At 41.0% G+C, this 18,846-nt stretch overlaps 1 protein-coding gene across 1 annotated transcript; it reads right to left on the bottom strand.

The window, feature by feature from the left end:
* Positions 1-6,660: 6,660 nt before the first annotated feature.
* Positions 6,661-8,121, bottom strand: LOC139412252 (guanylyl cyclase-activating protein 2-like). The gene is made up of 4 exons (XM_071159092.1): positions 7,921-8,121; positions 7,637-7,786; positions 7,082-7,190; positions 6,661-6,788 (listed from the first exon to the last, which is right to left on the bottom strand). Exons 1-4 carry the CDS (start codon positions 8,119-8,121, stop codon positions 6,661-6,663), a joined length of 588 nt encoding a protein of 195 aa, XP_071015193.1.
* Between the last annotated feature and the right edge of the window lie 10,725 nt (positions 8,122-18,846).

Genomic DNA, 18,846 nt, shown 5'->3' with positions numbered 1-18,846 from the left:
CTGTAGCCTAACGTATCTGTAGCCCAATGTATCTGTAGCCTAACGTATCTGTAGCCCAACGTATCTGTAGCCTAACGTATCTGTAGCCTAATGTGTCAACGTGGGTTTGATTCCAGCCTGCACCCTTCAGGCACAAATAACTCCATCCCCCCCGATTGACTTGATCAGGTTACACATTTCAAATATGGACAGTCCATAGATATTTTACCCTCTCTCTTGATAAGAAATGGCCGTACCAGACACTTTTCGATAACATAAATAGGAAATAAATAAAATAATAACAGTAGGTCACACCATCATTATTTTTCATTCATACAAATAGTCTAGTAAATTACCACCGTAGATTAGCTTGGTAAAAAATGACACTCTTTACCTCCGCTGTACAGGATGCTTGTCATAAATCACCCGTAGTCTGTTCAAAAAGGACTGCGTTGTTACGATTACAATACCAACCAGAGGGCGAACATATCTTGAAAGACGTTGGTTCCAAGCAGGACTAAGGGAAACATTGATTTCATCTTTTAGGGAGCGGTAAGGGAGTGAAGTTTATTCATAGTAACGGTTACATGGAGAAAATTGGACCTTTGAAATGAAAATGGATGGCCCTCCCTTCAACAGAATATATTTTTACCTTAATAGTGCCTAAATGCAGAAAAAAGTATTTAAAAAAAGTGACCCTCCCCTATATCCAAAATAATAATTAAACATAAAGTGGGTAGTGGAGAACATGTTTACCATCACTTCTTGGACAGACCCGAGTCCAGAGCCTGCAGATTGCAGTTTAAGAAACTGTTCTTCATCCTGTATGCATTACATGGCATTGCAGGAATTTTGATAGTGTACAGGGCTGGGGGCCAGGTTATGGGTTTGCAGACCACAATGGATAAGAGTAGGGGTGGAAATATCTCCTTTATAGTAAAATCATTGCATGAATCTATCATCGTATTTGCAGGTCAGAGAAAAACATTGCTTTTTATAAAAATGTCATGTAATTCTAGGTCATTTTACATATTAGCAGAATCTTTTTTAATGCTACACAAATCACAGACTGAGAATGGACAGAGAGATAGGCCTGTGTGTTCATCATATCATATTTCTCCAATGTCAAATCAGTGTGTCTTGTTTGCAACAAAACTAACCACCGGTCCTGGCAACCCATCATTACGCACACCTGGCAACCCTCATTACGGACACCTGGCAACCCTCATTATGGACACCTGGCAACCGTTATTACGCACACCTGGCAACCGTTATTACGCACACCTGGCAACCGTTATTACGCACACCTGGCAACCCTTATTATGCACACCTGCGCCCCATCATGAGGCACATCTGGATTTCATCACTCCCTGATTACTTCCCCTTTATCTAGCACTCCTTTGTATCACCCATTAGGTAGTATTGTTTCCTGTTTTCATGTTTTGACACGTCTCCTGTTTTTGTATTTACTTCATCTTCGTTCCTATTAAACTCACCGACTGCACCTGCTTCCTGACTCCCTGCGTCTCCTTTAAACCAATGGGAACAAATGAGTCATAGAGAGCAGAACAAGCAACGTGGTGGGCAGAGCCAAGCACAAGTTAGAGATCCTATTGGCGCGTTCTAGCATGCATTTGCATTTTCCATTAGTGAACACCTACTTTAAAATGGACATGTGCAATAACGCAATTTGCCTTTGCACTCCTAAACAACATGTTTTTTTTTACTTTGGCACTTTCTACAAAACTTAGTCCGCTCTGTTCGTAACAGATTCTAGTTTTAGGAACAGAAAACTCTATTGAAATCAAATGTTTCGTTGATGAGAATTTGCAGAATGTCGGACAAAATCCATCTCATTCCATCTTCTCCCACTGCAGGCCACTGGGCTTCCTCTCAGGACCATATTTGGTAGTGAGTGGAAATGCCAAACGGATGCTTCACATTTATACATCCGGTGAAATAACTGTCTCATAGTTCTATCTGTGATGATACTTTCAAAAGTTAGGCCTTACTTTCCATTCCAGACAGAGTAGGCTTACCGACACACGAGCATGTAAGTTTTACCTGCTGGCTACTCTTCTTCTGTGGCTTAACCCAACGAGAGAAGGTCACAAGTGTTTCCCTAAAAGCTGTCTGGGTTTAAGCATCTTCTATTGTACGGACACTGAATCATTTAATAAATTGACAGAGACAGAATTAGATTACTTCCCAAGAAAAGTCCCCAAAAATGAGCCTCGGCTATCAAGGGTTGTAGCTCAGCCTCTGAATGTCAAAGAAACTAAACAATGATATCTCCACATGCATCAGAGTCCCACCTTTCCCAGGTATTTTACAGCTTGTTCCTAACATAAAGTCTCACAGACCAAAGCGCTGTTATAGACCACTTTATATAATCAGATCCATTTTATTTTCTTCAAAATCTTAAAATAACAAACGGTAGGCCTGTGTTTTTTATTTATTTTATTTTTTACAATTTTCTTTAATTAAAGGCAGGCCTATGGGATAACCTCTCATACACCCTCAATTCGAGTCTTTGTTTTAACTTAACAGCCCTTCAATGACACTGAGATAGGCTATTTAAAGAGTGTATGGTGGGTGGAGGAATTGACCGACAAATCTATGGCTGTAGCAGCATATACCCTAATTTCATATGTTAAACAGGTAGGCTCCTCCTGAACTGCCACCGTAGGCCTCCTATGCAGAACAGCCATTGTTTAGGCAGCACACAAACACTTTTGATTAGCTAGCGCAGAGCAGGCCAGGGATCAGGGTTGGAATATCCATTAGCAGTGTGTAATGCATCCTAGTTTTATTTACACCATCCCACCAGCTATCCATAATGTCTATACATCCCATCACACATATATACACATTTACTTTTAGATTTGTGTGTATTGTTGTGAATTGCTAGATATTACTTCACTGTTGAAGCTAGGAACACAAGCATTTTGCTACACCCACAATAACATATGCTAAATATGTGTATGCGACCAATAACATTTGATTTGATTATCTTTAAAATATAACTTTGCTCTGTGCTTCTACAAGCATGCAATTTGTAGCCTATAGGCTATGGATCATTTGATTGAGACCACACTAAATAGCCTATAGGCGCACTTGATATTGCGTGCCCAGTGGCAAATCAGAGATGAGTGGCGACATCGGGGACCCAATTGTTACTCCGTATTCGTTTTTTTTTTATCAACTTACCTAGTAAATACATAGTAATAAACAGGCTGTAAAATGAAGGGGGGATTAGCCAAGTATTTGCACCGTATATTTTCAGACAGGTATGTTAATCATTGATTTTATACAACATTTAGATGCAAACCTGACAACTCGGATGTGTACACTCTCAGAGTTACAGTTATCTTGTTATACCATCCTTAATGACATCACAAAATAATAAATTATGACATGATTATTGTTTGTATCCTCACCAACCATTCCAAACATGTGGATTTCAAAACGAATGTTCCAATTTCCAATCTTTTGATGTTGAAGTTTTGGCGGGGACAGTTTCTCTCTGGGAGTGAAACGAAGGAATTTTTAACTTCTCCATACTGCAGTGCAAGAGAGAGAAAGTTTACAACCTGTCGTTAAGTCAGAAAACCTGCCCAACTCCCCCTCTCCTCTGGGAGAGAGGGGGTTTCGGCTATCTGTTGTCCTGTGATCCTCACCAAGAGAGAGATAGTCATGACACTATGTTTGGAATATTTATTTCTCGCACAGAATAGAATCGGTCAACTTTTGTACTATAGGGGATAGTAGATAGTGCCTTGCGAAAGTATTCGGCCCCCTTGAACTTTGCGACCTTTTGCCACATTTCAGGCTTCAAACATAAAGATATAAAACTGTATTTTTTTGTGAAGAATCAACAACAAGTGGGACACAATCATGATGTGGAACGACATTTATTGGATATTTCAAACTTTTTTAACAAATCAAAAACTGAAAAATTGGGCGTGCAAAATTATTCAGCCCCCTTAAGTTAATACTTTGTAGCGCCACTTTCAGCTGTAAGTCGCTTGGGGTATGTCTCTATCAGTTTTGCACATCGAGAGACTGACATTTTTTCCCATTCCTCCTTGCAAAACAGCTCGAGCTCAGTGAGGTTGGATGGAGAGCATTTGTGAACAGCAGTTTTCAGTTCTTTCCACAGATTCTCGATTGGATTCAGGTCTGGACTTTGACTTGGCCATTCTAACACCTGGATATGTTTATTTTTGAACCATTCCATTGTAGATTTTGCTTTATGTTTTGGATCATTATCTTGTTGGAAGACAAATCTCCGTCCCAGTCTCAGGTCTTTTGCAGACTCCATCAGGTTTTCTTCCAGAATGGTCCTGTATTTGGCTCCATCCATCTTCCCATCAATGTTAACCATCTTCCCTGTCCCTGCTGAAGAAAAGCAGGCCCAAACCATGATGCTGCCACCACCATGTTTGACAGTGGGTATGGTGTGTTCAGGGTGATGAGCTGTGTTGCTTTTACGCCAAACATAACGTTTTGCATTGTTGCCAAAAAGTTACATTTTGGTTTCATCTGACCAGAGCACCTTCTTCCACATGTTTGGTGTGTCTCCCAGGTGGCTTGTGGCAAACTTTAACCGACACTTTTTATGGATATCTTTAAGAAATGGCTTTCTTCTTGCCACTCTTCCATAAAGGCCAGATTTGTGCAATATACGACTGATTGTTGTCCTATGGACAGAGTCTCCCACCTCAGCTGTAGATCTCTGCAGTTCATCCAGAGTGATCATGGGCCTCTTGGCTGCATCTCTGATCAGTCTTCTCCTTGTATGAGCTGAAAGTTTAGAGGGACGGCCAGGTCTTGGTAGATTTGCAGTGGTCTGATACTCCTTCCATTTCAATATTATCGCTTGCACAGTGCTCCTTGGGATGTTTAAAGCTTGGGAAATCTTTTTGTATCCAAATCCGGCTTTAAACTTCTTCACAACAGTATCTCGGACCTGCCTGGTGTGTTCCTTGTTCTTCATGATGCTCTCTGCGCTTTTAACGGACCTCTGAGACTATCACAGTGCAGGTGCATTTATACGGAGACTTGATTACACACAGGTGGATTGTATTTATCATCATTAGTCATTTAGGTCAACATTGGATCATTCAGATATCCTCACTGAACTTCTGGAGAGAGTTTGCTGCATTGAAAGTAAAGGGGCTGAATAATTCTGCACGCCCAATTTTTCAGTTTTGGATTTGTTAAAAAAGTTTGAAATATCCAATAAATGTCGTTCCACTTCATGATTGTGTCCCACTTGTTGTTGATTCTTCACAAAAAAATACAGTTTTATATCTTTATGTTTGAAGCCTGAAATGTGGCAAAAGTTCGCAAAGTTCAAGGGGGCCGAATACTTTCGCAAGGCACTGTATATTTATATATATATATATATATATATATATATATATATATATATATAGCCCAACATTTGCATCACAACTAAAGTTTCATAAATAACTCTAAATTAAGCATATAGCAGTACCTGTTTCTTTGTTAACTGCTCAACACAGAATTGCTGCATGTGCACACTCCCCCATATCGTTTGGAGAAAATATGACTTATATTTTCTTCAGCTATGTTCAACTATATTCTTCATACTCTCAAATTATATAAAATAATGACACAGAATTCTAAGCAAATCTTGTCTGCTAAATGAACTAGTGTAGCCCACAAGCCAAGACAATGCGGGAGTGACTTCGGGACAAGTCTCTGAATTTCCTTGAGTGGCCCAGTCAGAGCCCGGACTTGAACCCAATCTAACATTTCTGGTGAGACCTGAAAATAGCTGTGCAGCGGTGCTCCTTATTCCAACCTGACAGAGCTTGAGAGGATCTGCAGAGAAGAATGGGAGAAACTCGTCAAATACAGGTGTGCCAAGCTTGTAGCATCATACCAAGGACTCAAGGCTGTAATCGCTGTCAAAGGTGCTTCAACAAAGTACTGAGTATAGGTCTGAATACTTATGTAAATGTTATATTTCTGTTTTATTTTTAATACATTTGCTAACATTTCTAAAAACCTGTTTTTGCTTTGTCATTAATGGGGTATTGTGTGTTTATTGATGAGGGGGAAAAAAACAATTGAATCCATTTTAGAATAAGGCTGTAACGTAGCAAAATGTGGAACAAGTCAAGGAGTCTTAATACTTTCCAAATGCACTGTATTGGTGAATTATATTATTCATGCATTGAACTGCATCCATCTATTCTCCCAACAATGCCTTACTGTCATGGAATCTTGAGTGAAATATACCCTATTTTTAAAACCTCTTAAGTTGGTTTTGTAGCATGAACTGGGAGTTTTATATTTTGTATTGATATTATGATTGTCTGTTTGTTTAATATCTGCAAAGTAGTTCAAGTGGAACTGACATTGTTTTAAGGCTCCAATTAAGTCATATGGCCCAAATGAAATCATCTACAGATGAAGAAAAACTGCACTGCAGGTTCACTCAGAATGAAGATCTCATGGAATTTATGAAAGGTAATCGACACAACCATTCCTGTCCTTATAATTAAAACTAGCTTAAACAATCCGAATGAATCTGCAATGTATTTTTTCCTATTATGTGCAATTGATTTGGAACCTAATTTAGTTTAAGAAAAAAAAGGGGGAAAAAAATGAAGAAAACTGTTAAATTAAGATGTCTTTCCAGTCGTTTTAAAAGTGTGCGCTCTTCCTTCTCTGTTCCAGCACCCAGCCATAAGGGTTCATGTCCAGTTGGAGCATGTTCATGATCCATGGGTCTCGCTGGGCCCCCTTGATGAACTCCTCCAGGGTGATGTGACCTGTATGGGCCATCACAACAGAAAGGTTGTTCAGAAAACAAGGCAGACAGACAGACTGGAAGTTTCTGTGCAGGCCTACAGCACACCTAGACAAGCAGACCAGGGCCACGTTCAGTATGGAAACCTTGTGGAACGTTGCAGATAAACATGTCATGAACAGAGCTGACATGACTACATGTAGAAGAAAACAAGAGGGATTTCAAAACATCTGTTTGTTCCACAACATTGAGCTCTGCTGAATTGGCCCCCAATACTGCACATAATGTAAACATTCAGACTGAGTATGCACCTACCGTCCCTGTCCACATCCACAGTCTTCAGTATTCTTTCACACACTTCATTCATCGACTGCTGCATATCCTCCTGCTCTCTCTTGGACGTCTTCTTTAATCGATATATACTCTGGGGGGGAATTAAGGAGTAACAGTGTGTAACCAATACATACAGTCTATGGTTATAAATGATTTGGGCCAAGATCATTCACAAAGTAAGAGGGCCTAAAAACCTTTACTATTGTTAGGCCTAACTTACATCAATGGAACCTGTTTGCAGGTTTGCATTCACACTTAATGTTTTTACACATCAAAGTTGTTTTAGATTTGTAATTTAAACCACATCTCATACCAAAAGTAGCCTACACACACACATACAAACACACATAATTGTCTCATCAGAATTGTTAAAAGTTAGCCATCTGACCAGAAAGTTTTAACTGATAAACTGATTGTCTGCTTCAGCTTATTTACCACCACTGAAGAAGACACTCCCATAAGACCCTTGGATAATTTAATCACTAGACACCGAAGTGACTTTGTGGAATCCTCGGGCGACCTTCACTGGGTGCTTACATCAATAATAGCTCGCAGTTCTGTCCTATCTACATAGCCGTTGCCGTCCTTGTCGTATACTTTAAATGACCAGCGTAATTTGTGCTCCAAGTCCCCCCGGAAGACCAGATTCAAGGCTGCCACAAACTCCAGAAAATCAATGGTGTTATCCTGAAAAGACATAGACAAATTGAAAACAATCGTTTTTTTCCCTAAACTTAGAAAAACGGGTGTCCATGTTCATTTGCATGGATATAGAAAACTGCAAAACTCAGAAACATACAGCATACAATAGGCTATCTCACCCCATTCTTGTCAAAAGCTCGAAACATGCTCTCCGCATACTCAGAGACTTCCCCAGTTGGGTCGATGCCAAAAAAACGCTTGAACTCGTGGATAAATAAAACACCGCTCGGGCATTCTGTCACAAACTTTTTGTACATGTCCTGGAGCGCCTTGACATCGATCTCCGGGTCATTCTGCTCGGTCTGGTGTGTCTGTCCCATGTTTGGTGGTTGGGGGAGCGCTGTCCTCTGTTCTGAAACTCCTTGGTGCTGAGTCTCTGCAGTTGATCTACTAAAAAAGGTAATTAACAAACAGGAGGGGCTCCCGAGTTGGTGTCAGTAATTAGGAAAGACTCGATCATGAAAGCACTTGAACTGATAAGAGGTTGGACACCACAGAGGCTTCACTAATGTTTAAGTCAGGTAACTTGGAGCAGCTTTAAAACAGGAATTATGTCAGACAGGTTTCCCCAGGCCCCAAGGGTTGTGAATTGATAAAAACATATGATACCCTAGCCTATAGTCCCTGTATATACCCTCATGTCAGCCTGTCCTGAACATTATTCAAGGTAATGCCTACCTAGACACTCTCTCCGCAATTCAAATGATCATACATCTCCCCAAATGCTTTAATTAATCTGAAATGGAATTCATTAAAACAAATAAAACTCAATCTAGCACCCATGATAGACTGAACATATTATTTAATGAGGCTGTACCATCCCATCTCATTCTTTCTAGTCATTCTATTTATATGCTGTCAAGACTGTCATGACAGCACAGAAATGGAATCAATAGAAAACACAAAGCCCCTCAGACCAAGCTAATTTGTCTGGTAAAGTCCCTCAGTATGTGATTCTCATCCTATGGTTAATTAACTGTATTTCACTGTGGAACCATGGAGCTGCTGATCAACCAATCACTATGAAGGAATCGTCCATAACCAATGGTCCATGGATTATGCCAGAGGACATTCATTACTGTCACGTAAGCATTTCACATCGAAAGCAATTGTCCTTAAAGGGGTTCCCAGCTTGATGCCCGCAAATCTTCTCAGAACAGAACATCTTAATATAACAGAGAAGCCAATTAGGTGAGTGAGTGCCAGGACTTTCACAACCAGCCTGAGTCATTTTCATTGGGCACCAAATGGAACAAAACAGATTGAAACAGGGAGGGACTGCCTGAACTTGTCCAATAAGAAAGGCTTGTTTTCATTTTCTGTTGTAAAACACTTTTCTACGTCAACTACAGTATGCCCTGACGAATACAACCTAGGCCAGCCATAAACTACAGTAAGCCCTGACGAATACAACCTAGGCCAGCCATAAACTACAGTATGCCCTGACGAATACAACTTAGGCCAGCCATAAACTACAGTATGCCCTGACGAATACAACCTAGGCCAGCCATAAACTACAGTATGCCCTGACGAATACAACCTAGGCCAGCCATAAACTACAGTATGCCCTAACGAATACAACCTAGGCCAGCCATAAACTACAGTATGCCCTGACGAATACAACCTAGGCCAGCCATAAACTACAGTATGCCCTAACGAATACAACCTAGGCCAGCCATAAACTACAGTATGCCCTGACGAATACAACCTAGGCCAGCCATAAACTACAGTATGCCCTGACGAATACAACCTAGGCCAGCCATAAACTACAGTATGCCCTAACGAATACAACCTAGGCCAGCCATAAACTACAGTATGCCCTGACGAATACAACCTAGGCCAGCCATAAACTACAGTATGCCCTAACGAATACAACCTAGGCCAGCCATAAACTACAGTATGCCCTAACCAATACAACCTAGGCCAGCCATAAACTACAGTATGCCCTAACCAATACAACCTAGGCCAGCCATAGAACAACAATGTTGATAGTCATTTATGTCCGGAGGTCACACACACATTTGAAGTTGTTTTCTGGAATCTGTGTTTGTGTTTATTAAGGATCCCCGTTAGCTGCTGTCAAGGCAACAGCTACTCTTCCTGGGGTCCAGCAAAATGAAGGCAGTTATACAGTTTTTTAAACATTACAATACATTCACAACAGATTTCACAACAGTATTAAGTGTGTCCACTCAGGCCCCTACTCTACTACCACATATCTACAACACAAAATCCATGTGTACATGTGTGTATCATGTGCATGTTATCGTGTGTTATCGCGTGTTTGTATGCATGTGCCTGTGCCTATGTTTGTGTTGTTTCACAGTCCCCGCTGTTCCATCATTTTACTGCTTGCATGAGTTACACTATGTGGAATAGAGTTCCATGTAGTCATGGCTCTATGTAGTACTGTGCGCCTCCCATAGTCTGTTCTGGAATTGGGGACTGTGAAGAGACCTCTGGTGGCATGTCTTGTGGGGTATGCATGGGTGTCCGAGCTGTGTGCCAGTAGTTCAAACAGACAGCTCGGTGCATTCAACATGTCAATACCTCTCACAAATACAAGAGGTGATGAAGTCAATCTCTCCTCCACTTTGAGCCAGGAGAGATTGACATGCATATTATTAATGCTAGTCCGCTTACCACCATAAATATCTACCTCTATCACCCCAGTATCCCTGCACATTGTAACTTTCTTACTTTCTTGTGTTCTTCTTGTTTTTATTTCTTGTGTGTTTTTGTTCTACCTTATGTTAGTTTTAGTGCTACATTGATATTGATTACTGCATTGTTGGGTTTGGAGTTCGCAAGAAAGGCATTTCACTGTACTTGTGCACATGACATTAAAACGTGAAATTTTAAACTTAATTGAAACAGAAGATTTACTTTTGATTGAGTCGAACATGAAATCAAAGGGAAATCAACAAAATGAAATGTGAAATCAACAAAACTTTTAAAAACGTATTCGAGATTGGTGTCCCGTCCACGGGATGGTTAAGCTAATGTAGGCAAGAACATTTCCCAGGACATAGACATATCTGATATTGGCAGAAACCTTCAATTATTTTTAATCTAACTGCACTGTCCAATTTACTGTAGCTATTACAGTGAAAGAATACCATGCTATTGTTTGAGGAGAAGGAGCACAATTCTGAACATGGAAAGTTATTAATAAACTAATTAGGCACATTTGGGCAGTCTTGATACAACATTTTGAACAGAAATACAATGGTTCATTGGCTCAGTCTAAAACTTTGCACATACACTGATGCCATCTAGTGGTCAAAATCTAAATTGCACCTGGGCTGGAAAATTACATTATGGCCTTTCTCTTGCATTTCAAAGATGGTACAAAAGAATGCTAAAGAACGGTTGGTTTTTTCTTGTATTATCTTTTACCAGATCTATTGTGTATTATTCTCCTACATTCATTTCACATTTCCACAAACTGCAAAGTGTTTCCTTACAAATGGTACCAAGAATATGCATATCCTTGCTTCAGGGCCTGAGCTACAGGCAATTAGATTTGGGTGTGTCATTTTACGGGAAAATTGGGGGGAAATAAATGAAAGTCCTTATGTTGATGACTTTTTGCAAATCCAATCAGATTTCTATGTAGATTCAACATTATCTCATAAAATGTTTGTTGAACTGATGTGGAAACAATGTTGATACAACCAGTTTGTGCCCAGCAGAATAGCGTGCAGGTCCCTGGCACATAGAGGTTGAGAAACCCTGACCTTGCCTGCTGTGTCCTTGTCCTCACTAACTCTTATTTGACCTAGATTGTTTGTGTGTATGATTAATATGTAGGTTACGTGTGCTTTTTTGTAAAAATGTTTTTTTTAATTACTTAGTTGTTTATAAATCAAAAATCAAATCAAACTTTATTTGTCATGAAATGCTTACTTACATGGTAAGGTCTACTTGTTGTATTTGGTGCATGTGACAAAGTTTGATTTGATTTTTGATTTAAAAACAACAGAGTAAAAACATTATTTTATTTTGGGTTATGATCGGGTAAACAATGTCTTCATAAACAAACAATGTATAGTTTCAGAATATGGCAAAAGCTGTCATGTTGATCTCATTGACTGTCAGATCAAATCAAATCAAATCAAATCAGATTTGATTTGATTTGATTTGATTGACTGTCAGTCCTTGTATACATTACTCTACATTTGACATTTGTTACACTTACAGTATACAGTCCCATCCCCCAGTTTAAGTATTGGGGTTGCCGCTGGGCTGAAGCACAAATCCCTAACTGCCCCATTAAAAACGTATTATGGATCAAATCCCATTAGCGGGATCGATTTGACAATATTCAGTGAAATTGCAGAGCGCAAAATTCCCCCAAAAATATTTGAAATATTTAACTTTCATACATTCACAAGTGCAATGCACCAAATTAAAGCTTAACTTCTTGTTAATCTAGCCACCGTGTTAGATTTCAAAAAGGCTTAACGGCGAAAGCAAACCATGCGATTATCTGAGGACAGCGCCCAGCATACCAACACATGAAAATCAGATATCAAGCCGCCATGCGCGACACAGAACTCAGAAATAACAGTATAATTCATGCCTTACCTTTGAAGAGCTTCTTCTGTTGGCACTGCAATATGTCCCATAAACATCACAAATGGTCCTTTTGTTCGATTAATTCCGTCGTTATATCTCCAAAATTTGGATTCAGAAAAACACTGGTGCCAAATCGCCCAACATGACTACAAAATATCTAATAAGTTACCTGTAAACTTGTTCCAAACATTTCAAACTTTCCTAATCCAACTTTAGGTATTTTAAAACGTAAATAATCAATCAAATTTAAGATGGGATAAACTGCATTCAACACATGACGAAAACAAAGTGAACCACGTTCCAGGTCGCGTGCACCAAAACATTGGTGCACTAGGCGGGACCCTCGTTCTGAATAGCCGTACTTCTTCATTTCTCTAAAGAAAAATATCAACCAATTTCTAATGACTGTTGACATCCAGTGGAAGCAATAGGAACTGCAACCAAGTGCCACAGAAATCTAGGTTCCCAAAGAAAACCAATTGAAAACACAGTGAACTCCCCAAAAAATATTCCTGGATGGTTTGTCCTCTGGGTTTCACCAAGGAGTCTTGTTCTGAACACAGACCGTGCAAGCGGCGACAAATGCGGTGACATCCGGAACCATGGTAGGGACCAAAAGCGTTGTCGCACGTAATAGTTGGGTGGCCATCCGTTTGTGAGACTGCCCGGAAGGACCGTTGTCAGCTACAAAAGCGTCATCGTCCACTGGTCCCTGTAGCCACTCCTGGCTCGCCATTAATGTTGTGGTAAATGACGTAAACCAGTTGATGAGGGGATTGTGTCACTGGAGCCAGGAGAATCCCAAAACCACAGGAATCTGAGGAGACTTGATGAGCAGAAATTGAATAGTCTCGCTGTGATCCTCTGACACCCGTAGGTTTAAAAAATGTATTTATTTAACCAGGTAGGCAAGTTGAGAACAAGTTCTCGTTTACGATTGCGACCTGGCCAAGATAAAGCAAAGCAGTTCGACACATACAACAACACAGAGTTACACATGGAGTAAAACAAACATACAGTCAATAATACAGTATAAACAAGTCTATATACGATGTGAGCAAATGAGGTGAGATAAGGGAGGTAAAGGCAAAAAAAGGCCGTGGTGGTGAAGTAAATACAATATAGCAAGTAAAACACTGTAATGGTAGATTTGCAGTGGAAGAATGTGCAAAGTAGAGATAGAAATAATGGGGAGCAAAGGAGCAAAATAAATAAATACAGTAGGGGGAGAGGTAGTTGTTTGGGCTAAATTATAGATGGGCTATGTACAGGTGCAGTAATATGTGAGCTGCTCTGACAGCTGGTGCTTAAAGCTAGTGAGGGAGATAAGTGTTTGCAGTTTCAGAGATTTTTGTAGTTCATTCCAGTCATTGGCAGCAGAGAACTGGAAGGAGAGGCGGAGGGGAGTGTTATTATGAGTGACCCATCCTATAGAGCGCCCGCCCAGCGCTCTAACATCCATGGGAATGGAGAGGGGCTGAGTGGGGATGTTCAGCTCGGAAGTGACTCGGCTGTTGTCGAGATAATGGGGAAGATGGGCGACACCTGGAGGGAAGTGGAGACATTCACAAAGACAGGTGAAACAGATCAGGGTGTGACAGTTGTTCATCATTGCTAAACATGTTCAAGTCTTACCATAGATTTTCAAGCCGATTTAAATCAAAACTGTTACTAGGCCACTCAGGATCTTGTAATGTTTAGTGGTAGATTTGGCCTTGTGTTTTAGGTTTTTGTTATGCTGAATGGTGAATTAGTCCCCCCAGTGTCTGTTGGAAAGCAGACTGAACCTCTAGGATTTTGCATGTGCTTTGCTGTATTCCATTGTTTTCAACAAAAAAAACTCCCTAGTCCTTGCCAATGACAATGAATACAGTAGGGGGATGCAGTCACCACCATGCTTGAAAATATGAAACGTGTTACTCAGTGATGTGTTGTGTTGGATTTTGTTGTGTTGGATTTTCTCTAAACATAACATAACGCTTTGTATACAGGACAAAAAGTACATTTCTTGGACATATTTTTTGCAGTATTACTTAAGTGCAAACCTCTTGCAAACAGGATGCATGTTTTGTGAGCCCTTCAGAACAGCCAGAAACAACCAACAAAAAAGTACTTCACATATTTAATATATCTTGTCATTTAAAGTAATGTCACAACAATCTTGTCCAGCCATCAGTGTTTCTGAGTCATGTTGCAGAGTGGAGAATCAAGATGTTCTACTCTTGTAAGAATGGATAGTTACAGAGCAAGCTGATGACAATTATAGCAATCTGTCACTCTCCTCTCCTATCCTTGTTAAACCATGGGAGCTGTTTGCAATGGAGGTGTTAAGGAATTTACCTGTAAAAATACAGCTCCGTTCAGCTAAACCTGCTACTAGTTTTTTACAGGTTACGTAAGGAGGTTTCAGACTGGGTTTTTAGTGGTAAAAATGTACTTTTCTTTTTACCTCCTACCCCTTTCAAATATACAAAAAAGGTGGACCTTGATCCAACACCTGCCGCTTATTCAAACCAACTTTGTAACTGCATGTGCCTTACGCACATGGGCGAGTCAGTGCCACATTCATTTTTGCACCCCAAATAAGTTATCCTGCAAATCTATGCCATCGTGGCATGTTAGAAATGCCCTCTTTCTTTTATTGTGCTCATCATTAATGCAATGTTTGGTGACCTTATCAATGAACGAGCAGGCTGATTTATTCCACTCCTGTCGATAAAGTAAATGTTATTAATAGCCAATCCAATGTTTGAGCTACTTAATAAATGAGTGATGTGCCAAAACACCTGGGTCAAATTGACAGAAAATTGGTTTTAATGGTTGATGCAGCATGATCATGTTGATGTGGTAGAGTAAAGTAACATTAGTACAATGTTGACTCAACCAATGTTTGCAAGCAAGATGGAATGTCCAGAATACATAAATAGCTTTTATATATTCTTGATAAAACAGATATGTATGAAAATACCATTATAAAAAGGTGACATTCTGTACCTGCCTCATATTCATAATTTGATCTCAAATTCAAAATGCTGAAGTACAGAGTTTAATGTACAATTTTAGCTTCAGTGGTTAAGGTAAGGGTTACCTTTTGGGATGGGTTAAAACAAACAATATTACAAAACAATTGCCTTACCACTGGGATTGAACCTGCAATCCTCTGACCTGTACATCCCTGTTTAAACCCATCATCAACCCCATCCCAAAAGTCCTAGCTCATTGTGAACCTACTAGACATATGGGCTCTCGCGTTGCCCCTAGTAGATGGTAGGAAATGGCCATGGAAATAAAATTCCACCACATGCCACAATTTCACCATTTCAAATATGCCTAAATTCACCATAATCCACTAGAGTTTGGCCTGGATGCTGTTACGAATGGAACAGTCATCATACAATATCATACGAATTGGAGGATTTATAGTATAATATGTCTTGCTCTGAGGCCAGGCTGCTTGTTGTGTTAGCATTTGTGGCTAACTATAGCAGCTTGCAGGTTATGTGTAGTAACGTAGCAGGTTAGGTGAACTAATGTAGCAGGTTAGATTAGCAGGTTAGGCGACTATGGTTAAGGTTGGGGATGGGGAAGGATTAGCTAACATGCTAAGTATTTGCAAAACACTTGTGGTTAGCTAAAGTTGCTAACTTGCTAAAATGCTAAAGTTGTCCTGGAAACAATTCAAACATGCATGTTGAAACTGCTGTTTGCCCCTTTAAGTAACCAGACCATTCAAATACTACACTTTTGAGGGGAGGACAGCTCATGTTTTTCCAAGTGTTTGATACCATTCCATTAACTCCATTCCAGCCATTATTATGAGCCATCCTCCATTCAGTAGCCACTGGTAGGCACTAGCTACACTGCCTTCAGAAAGTTCACGCCCCTTGAATCCTTCTAAAACATGTGTTACATCCCACATTTAAAATATATTGAATTTAGACTTACTGGCCTACACACAATAACCCATAATGTCAAATCAAATGTTATTGGTCACATACACATGGCTAGCAGATGTTAATGTGAGTGTAGCAAAATGCTTGTGCTTCTAGTTCCGACAATGCAGTAATATCTAACAAGTAATCCAACAAATTCACAACGACTACCTTACACAGCGTTCTGCCCCTGAACAAGGCAGTTAACCCACTGTTCCTAGGCCGTCATTGAAAATAAGAATTTGTTCTTAACTGACTTGTCTAGTTAAATAAAGGTTTAAAAAAATGTAACGGGATGAATAGAATATGTACATATAAATATATGGATGAGCGATGGCCGTGCAGCATAGGCAGTAGATGGTATAGAATAGAGTATATACATATGAGATGAATAATGTAGGATATGTCGACATTCTTAAAGTGACTAGTGATACCTTTATTAAATGTATTAAAACGTCAGGAGATTTGTCTGTATGTTGGCAGCAGCCACTCTGGCAGTGATGGCAGATTTGTCTGTATGTTGGCAGCAGCCACTCTGGCAGTGATGGCAGATTTGTCTGTATGTTGGCAGCAGCCACTCTGTCAGTGATGGCAGATTTGTCTGTATGTTGGCAGCAGCCACTCTGGCAGTGATGGCAGATTTGTCTGTATGTTGGCAGCAGCCACTCTGGCAGTGATGGCAGATTTGTCTGTATGTTGGCAGCAGCCACTCTGTCAGTGATGGCAGATTTGTCTGTATGTTGGCAGCAGCCACTCTGTCAGTGATGGCACATTTGTCTGTATGTTGGCAGCAGCCACTCTGTCAGTGATGGCAGATTTGTCTGTATGTTGGCAGCAGCCACTCTGTCAGTGATGGCAGATTTGTCTGTATGTTGGCAGCAGCCACTCTGTCAGTGATGGCACATTTGTCTGTATGTTGGCAGCAGCCACTCTGTCAGTGATGGCAGATTTGTCTGTATGTTGGCAGCAGCCACTCTGTCAGTGATGGCACATTTGTCTGTATGTTGGCAGCAGCCACTCTGTCAGTGATGGCAGATTTGTCTGTATGTTGGCAGCAGCCACTCTGTCAGTGATGGCACATTTGTCTGTATGTTGGCAGCAGCCACTCTGGCAGTGATGGCAGATTTGTCTGTATGTTGGCAGCAGCCACTCTGGCAGTGATGGCAGATTTGTCTGTATGTTGGCAGCAGCCACTCTGGCAGTGATGGCAGATTTGTCTGTATGTTGGCAGCAGCCACTCTGGCAGTGATGGCAGATTTGTCTGTATGTTGGCAGCAGCCACTCTGGCAGTGATGGCAGATTTGTCTGTATGTTGGCAGCAGCCACTCTGGCAGTGATGGCAGATTTGTCTGTATGTTGGCAGCAGCCACTCTGTCAGTGATGGCAGATTTGTCTGTATGTTGGCAGCAGCCACTCTGGCAGTGATGGCAGATTTGTCTGTATGTTGGCAGCAGCCACTCTGTCAGTGATGGCAGATTTGTCTGTATGTTGGCACCAGCCACTCTGGCAGTGATGGCAGATTTGTCTGTATGTTGGCAGCAGCCACTCTGTCAGTGATGGCAGATTTGTCTGTATGTTGGCACCAGCCACTCTGGCAGTGATGGCAGATTTGTCTGTATGTTGGCAACAGCCACTCTGTCAGTGATGGCAGATTTGTCTGTATGTTGGCAGCAGCCACTCTGTCAATGATGGCAGATTTGTCTGTATGTTGGCAGCAGCCACTCTGTCAGTGATGGCAGATTTGTCTGTATGTTGGCAGCAGCCACTCTGGCAGTGATGGCAGATTTGTCTGTATGTTGGCAGCAGCCACTCTGGCAGTGATGGCAGATTTGTCTGTATGTTGGCAGCAGCCACTCTGTCAGTGATGGCAGATTTGTCTGTATGTTGGCACCAGCCACTCTGGCAGTGATGGCAGATTTGTCTGTATGTTGGCAGCAGCCACTCTGTCAGTGATGGCAGATTTGTCTGTATGTTGGCAGCAGCCACTCTGGCAGTGATGGCAGATTTGTCTGTATGTTGGCAGCAGCCACTCTGTCAGTGATGGCAGATTTGTCTGTATGTTGGCAGCAGCCACTCTGTCAGTGATGGCAGATTTGTCTGTATGTTGGCACCAGCCACTCTGGCAGTGATGGCAGATTTGTCTGTATGTTGGCACCAGCCACTCTGGCAGTGATGGCAGATTTGTCTGTATGTTGGCAGCAGCCACTCTGTCAGTGATGGCAGATTTGTCTGTATGTTGGCAGCAGCCACTCTGGCAGTGATGGCAGATTTGTCTGTATGTTGGCAGCAGCCACTCTGTCAGTGATGGCAGATTTGTCTGTATGTTGGCACCAGCCACTCTGGCAGTGATGGCAGATTTGTCTGTATGTTGGCAGCAGCCACTCTGTCAGTGATGGCAGATTTGTCTGTATGTTGGCAGCAGCCACTCTGGCAGTGATGGCAGATTTTCTGGGCTAACAATGTAAGAAATACAAAAAAATAAAAAATGACTGCAGTTTCCTAAGGACCTGAAGCGAGGCGACCATCTCTGTC

The sequence above is a fragment of the Oncorhynchus clarkii genome, chromosome 6, assembly GCF_045791955.1.
Source record: "Oncorhynchus clarkii lewisi isolate Uvic-CL-2024 chromosome 6, UVic_Ocla_1.0, whole genome shotgun sequence".
In the NCBI taxonomy this organism is placed as follows: domain Eukaryota; kingdom Metazoa; phylum Chordata; class Actinopteri; order Salmoniformes; family Salmonidae; genus Oncorhynchus; species Oncorhynchus clarkii.
This window is presented reverse-complemented; position numbering and strand designations above follow the sequence as displayed.

Bases quoted from the DNA above. Each gene is read 5' to 3' on its own strand.
- LOC139412252 (XM_071159092.1), bottom strand. From the start codon at position 8,121: ATGGGACAGACACACCAGACCGAGCAGAATGACCCGGAGATCGATGTC. The intron at 7,787-7,920 runs GTGAGATAGCCT...ATGTCTTTTCAG, and splicing joins GAGCTTTTGACAAGAATGGG to GATAACACCATTGATTTTCT. The intron at 7,191-7,636 runs GTAAGCACCCAG...ATTCCCCCCCAG, and splicing joins AACTGCGAGCTATTATTGAT to AGTATATATCGATTAAAGAA.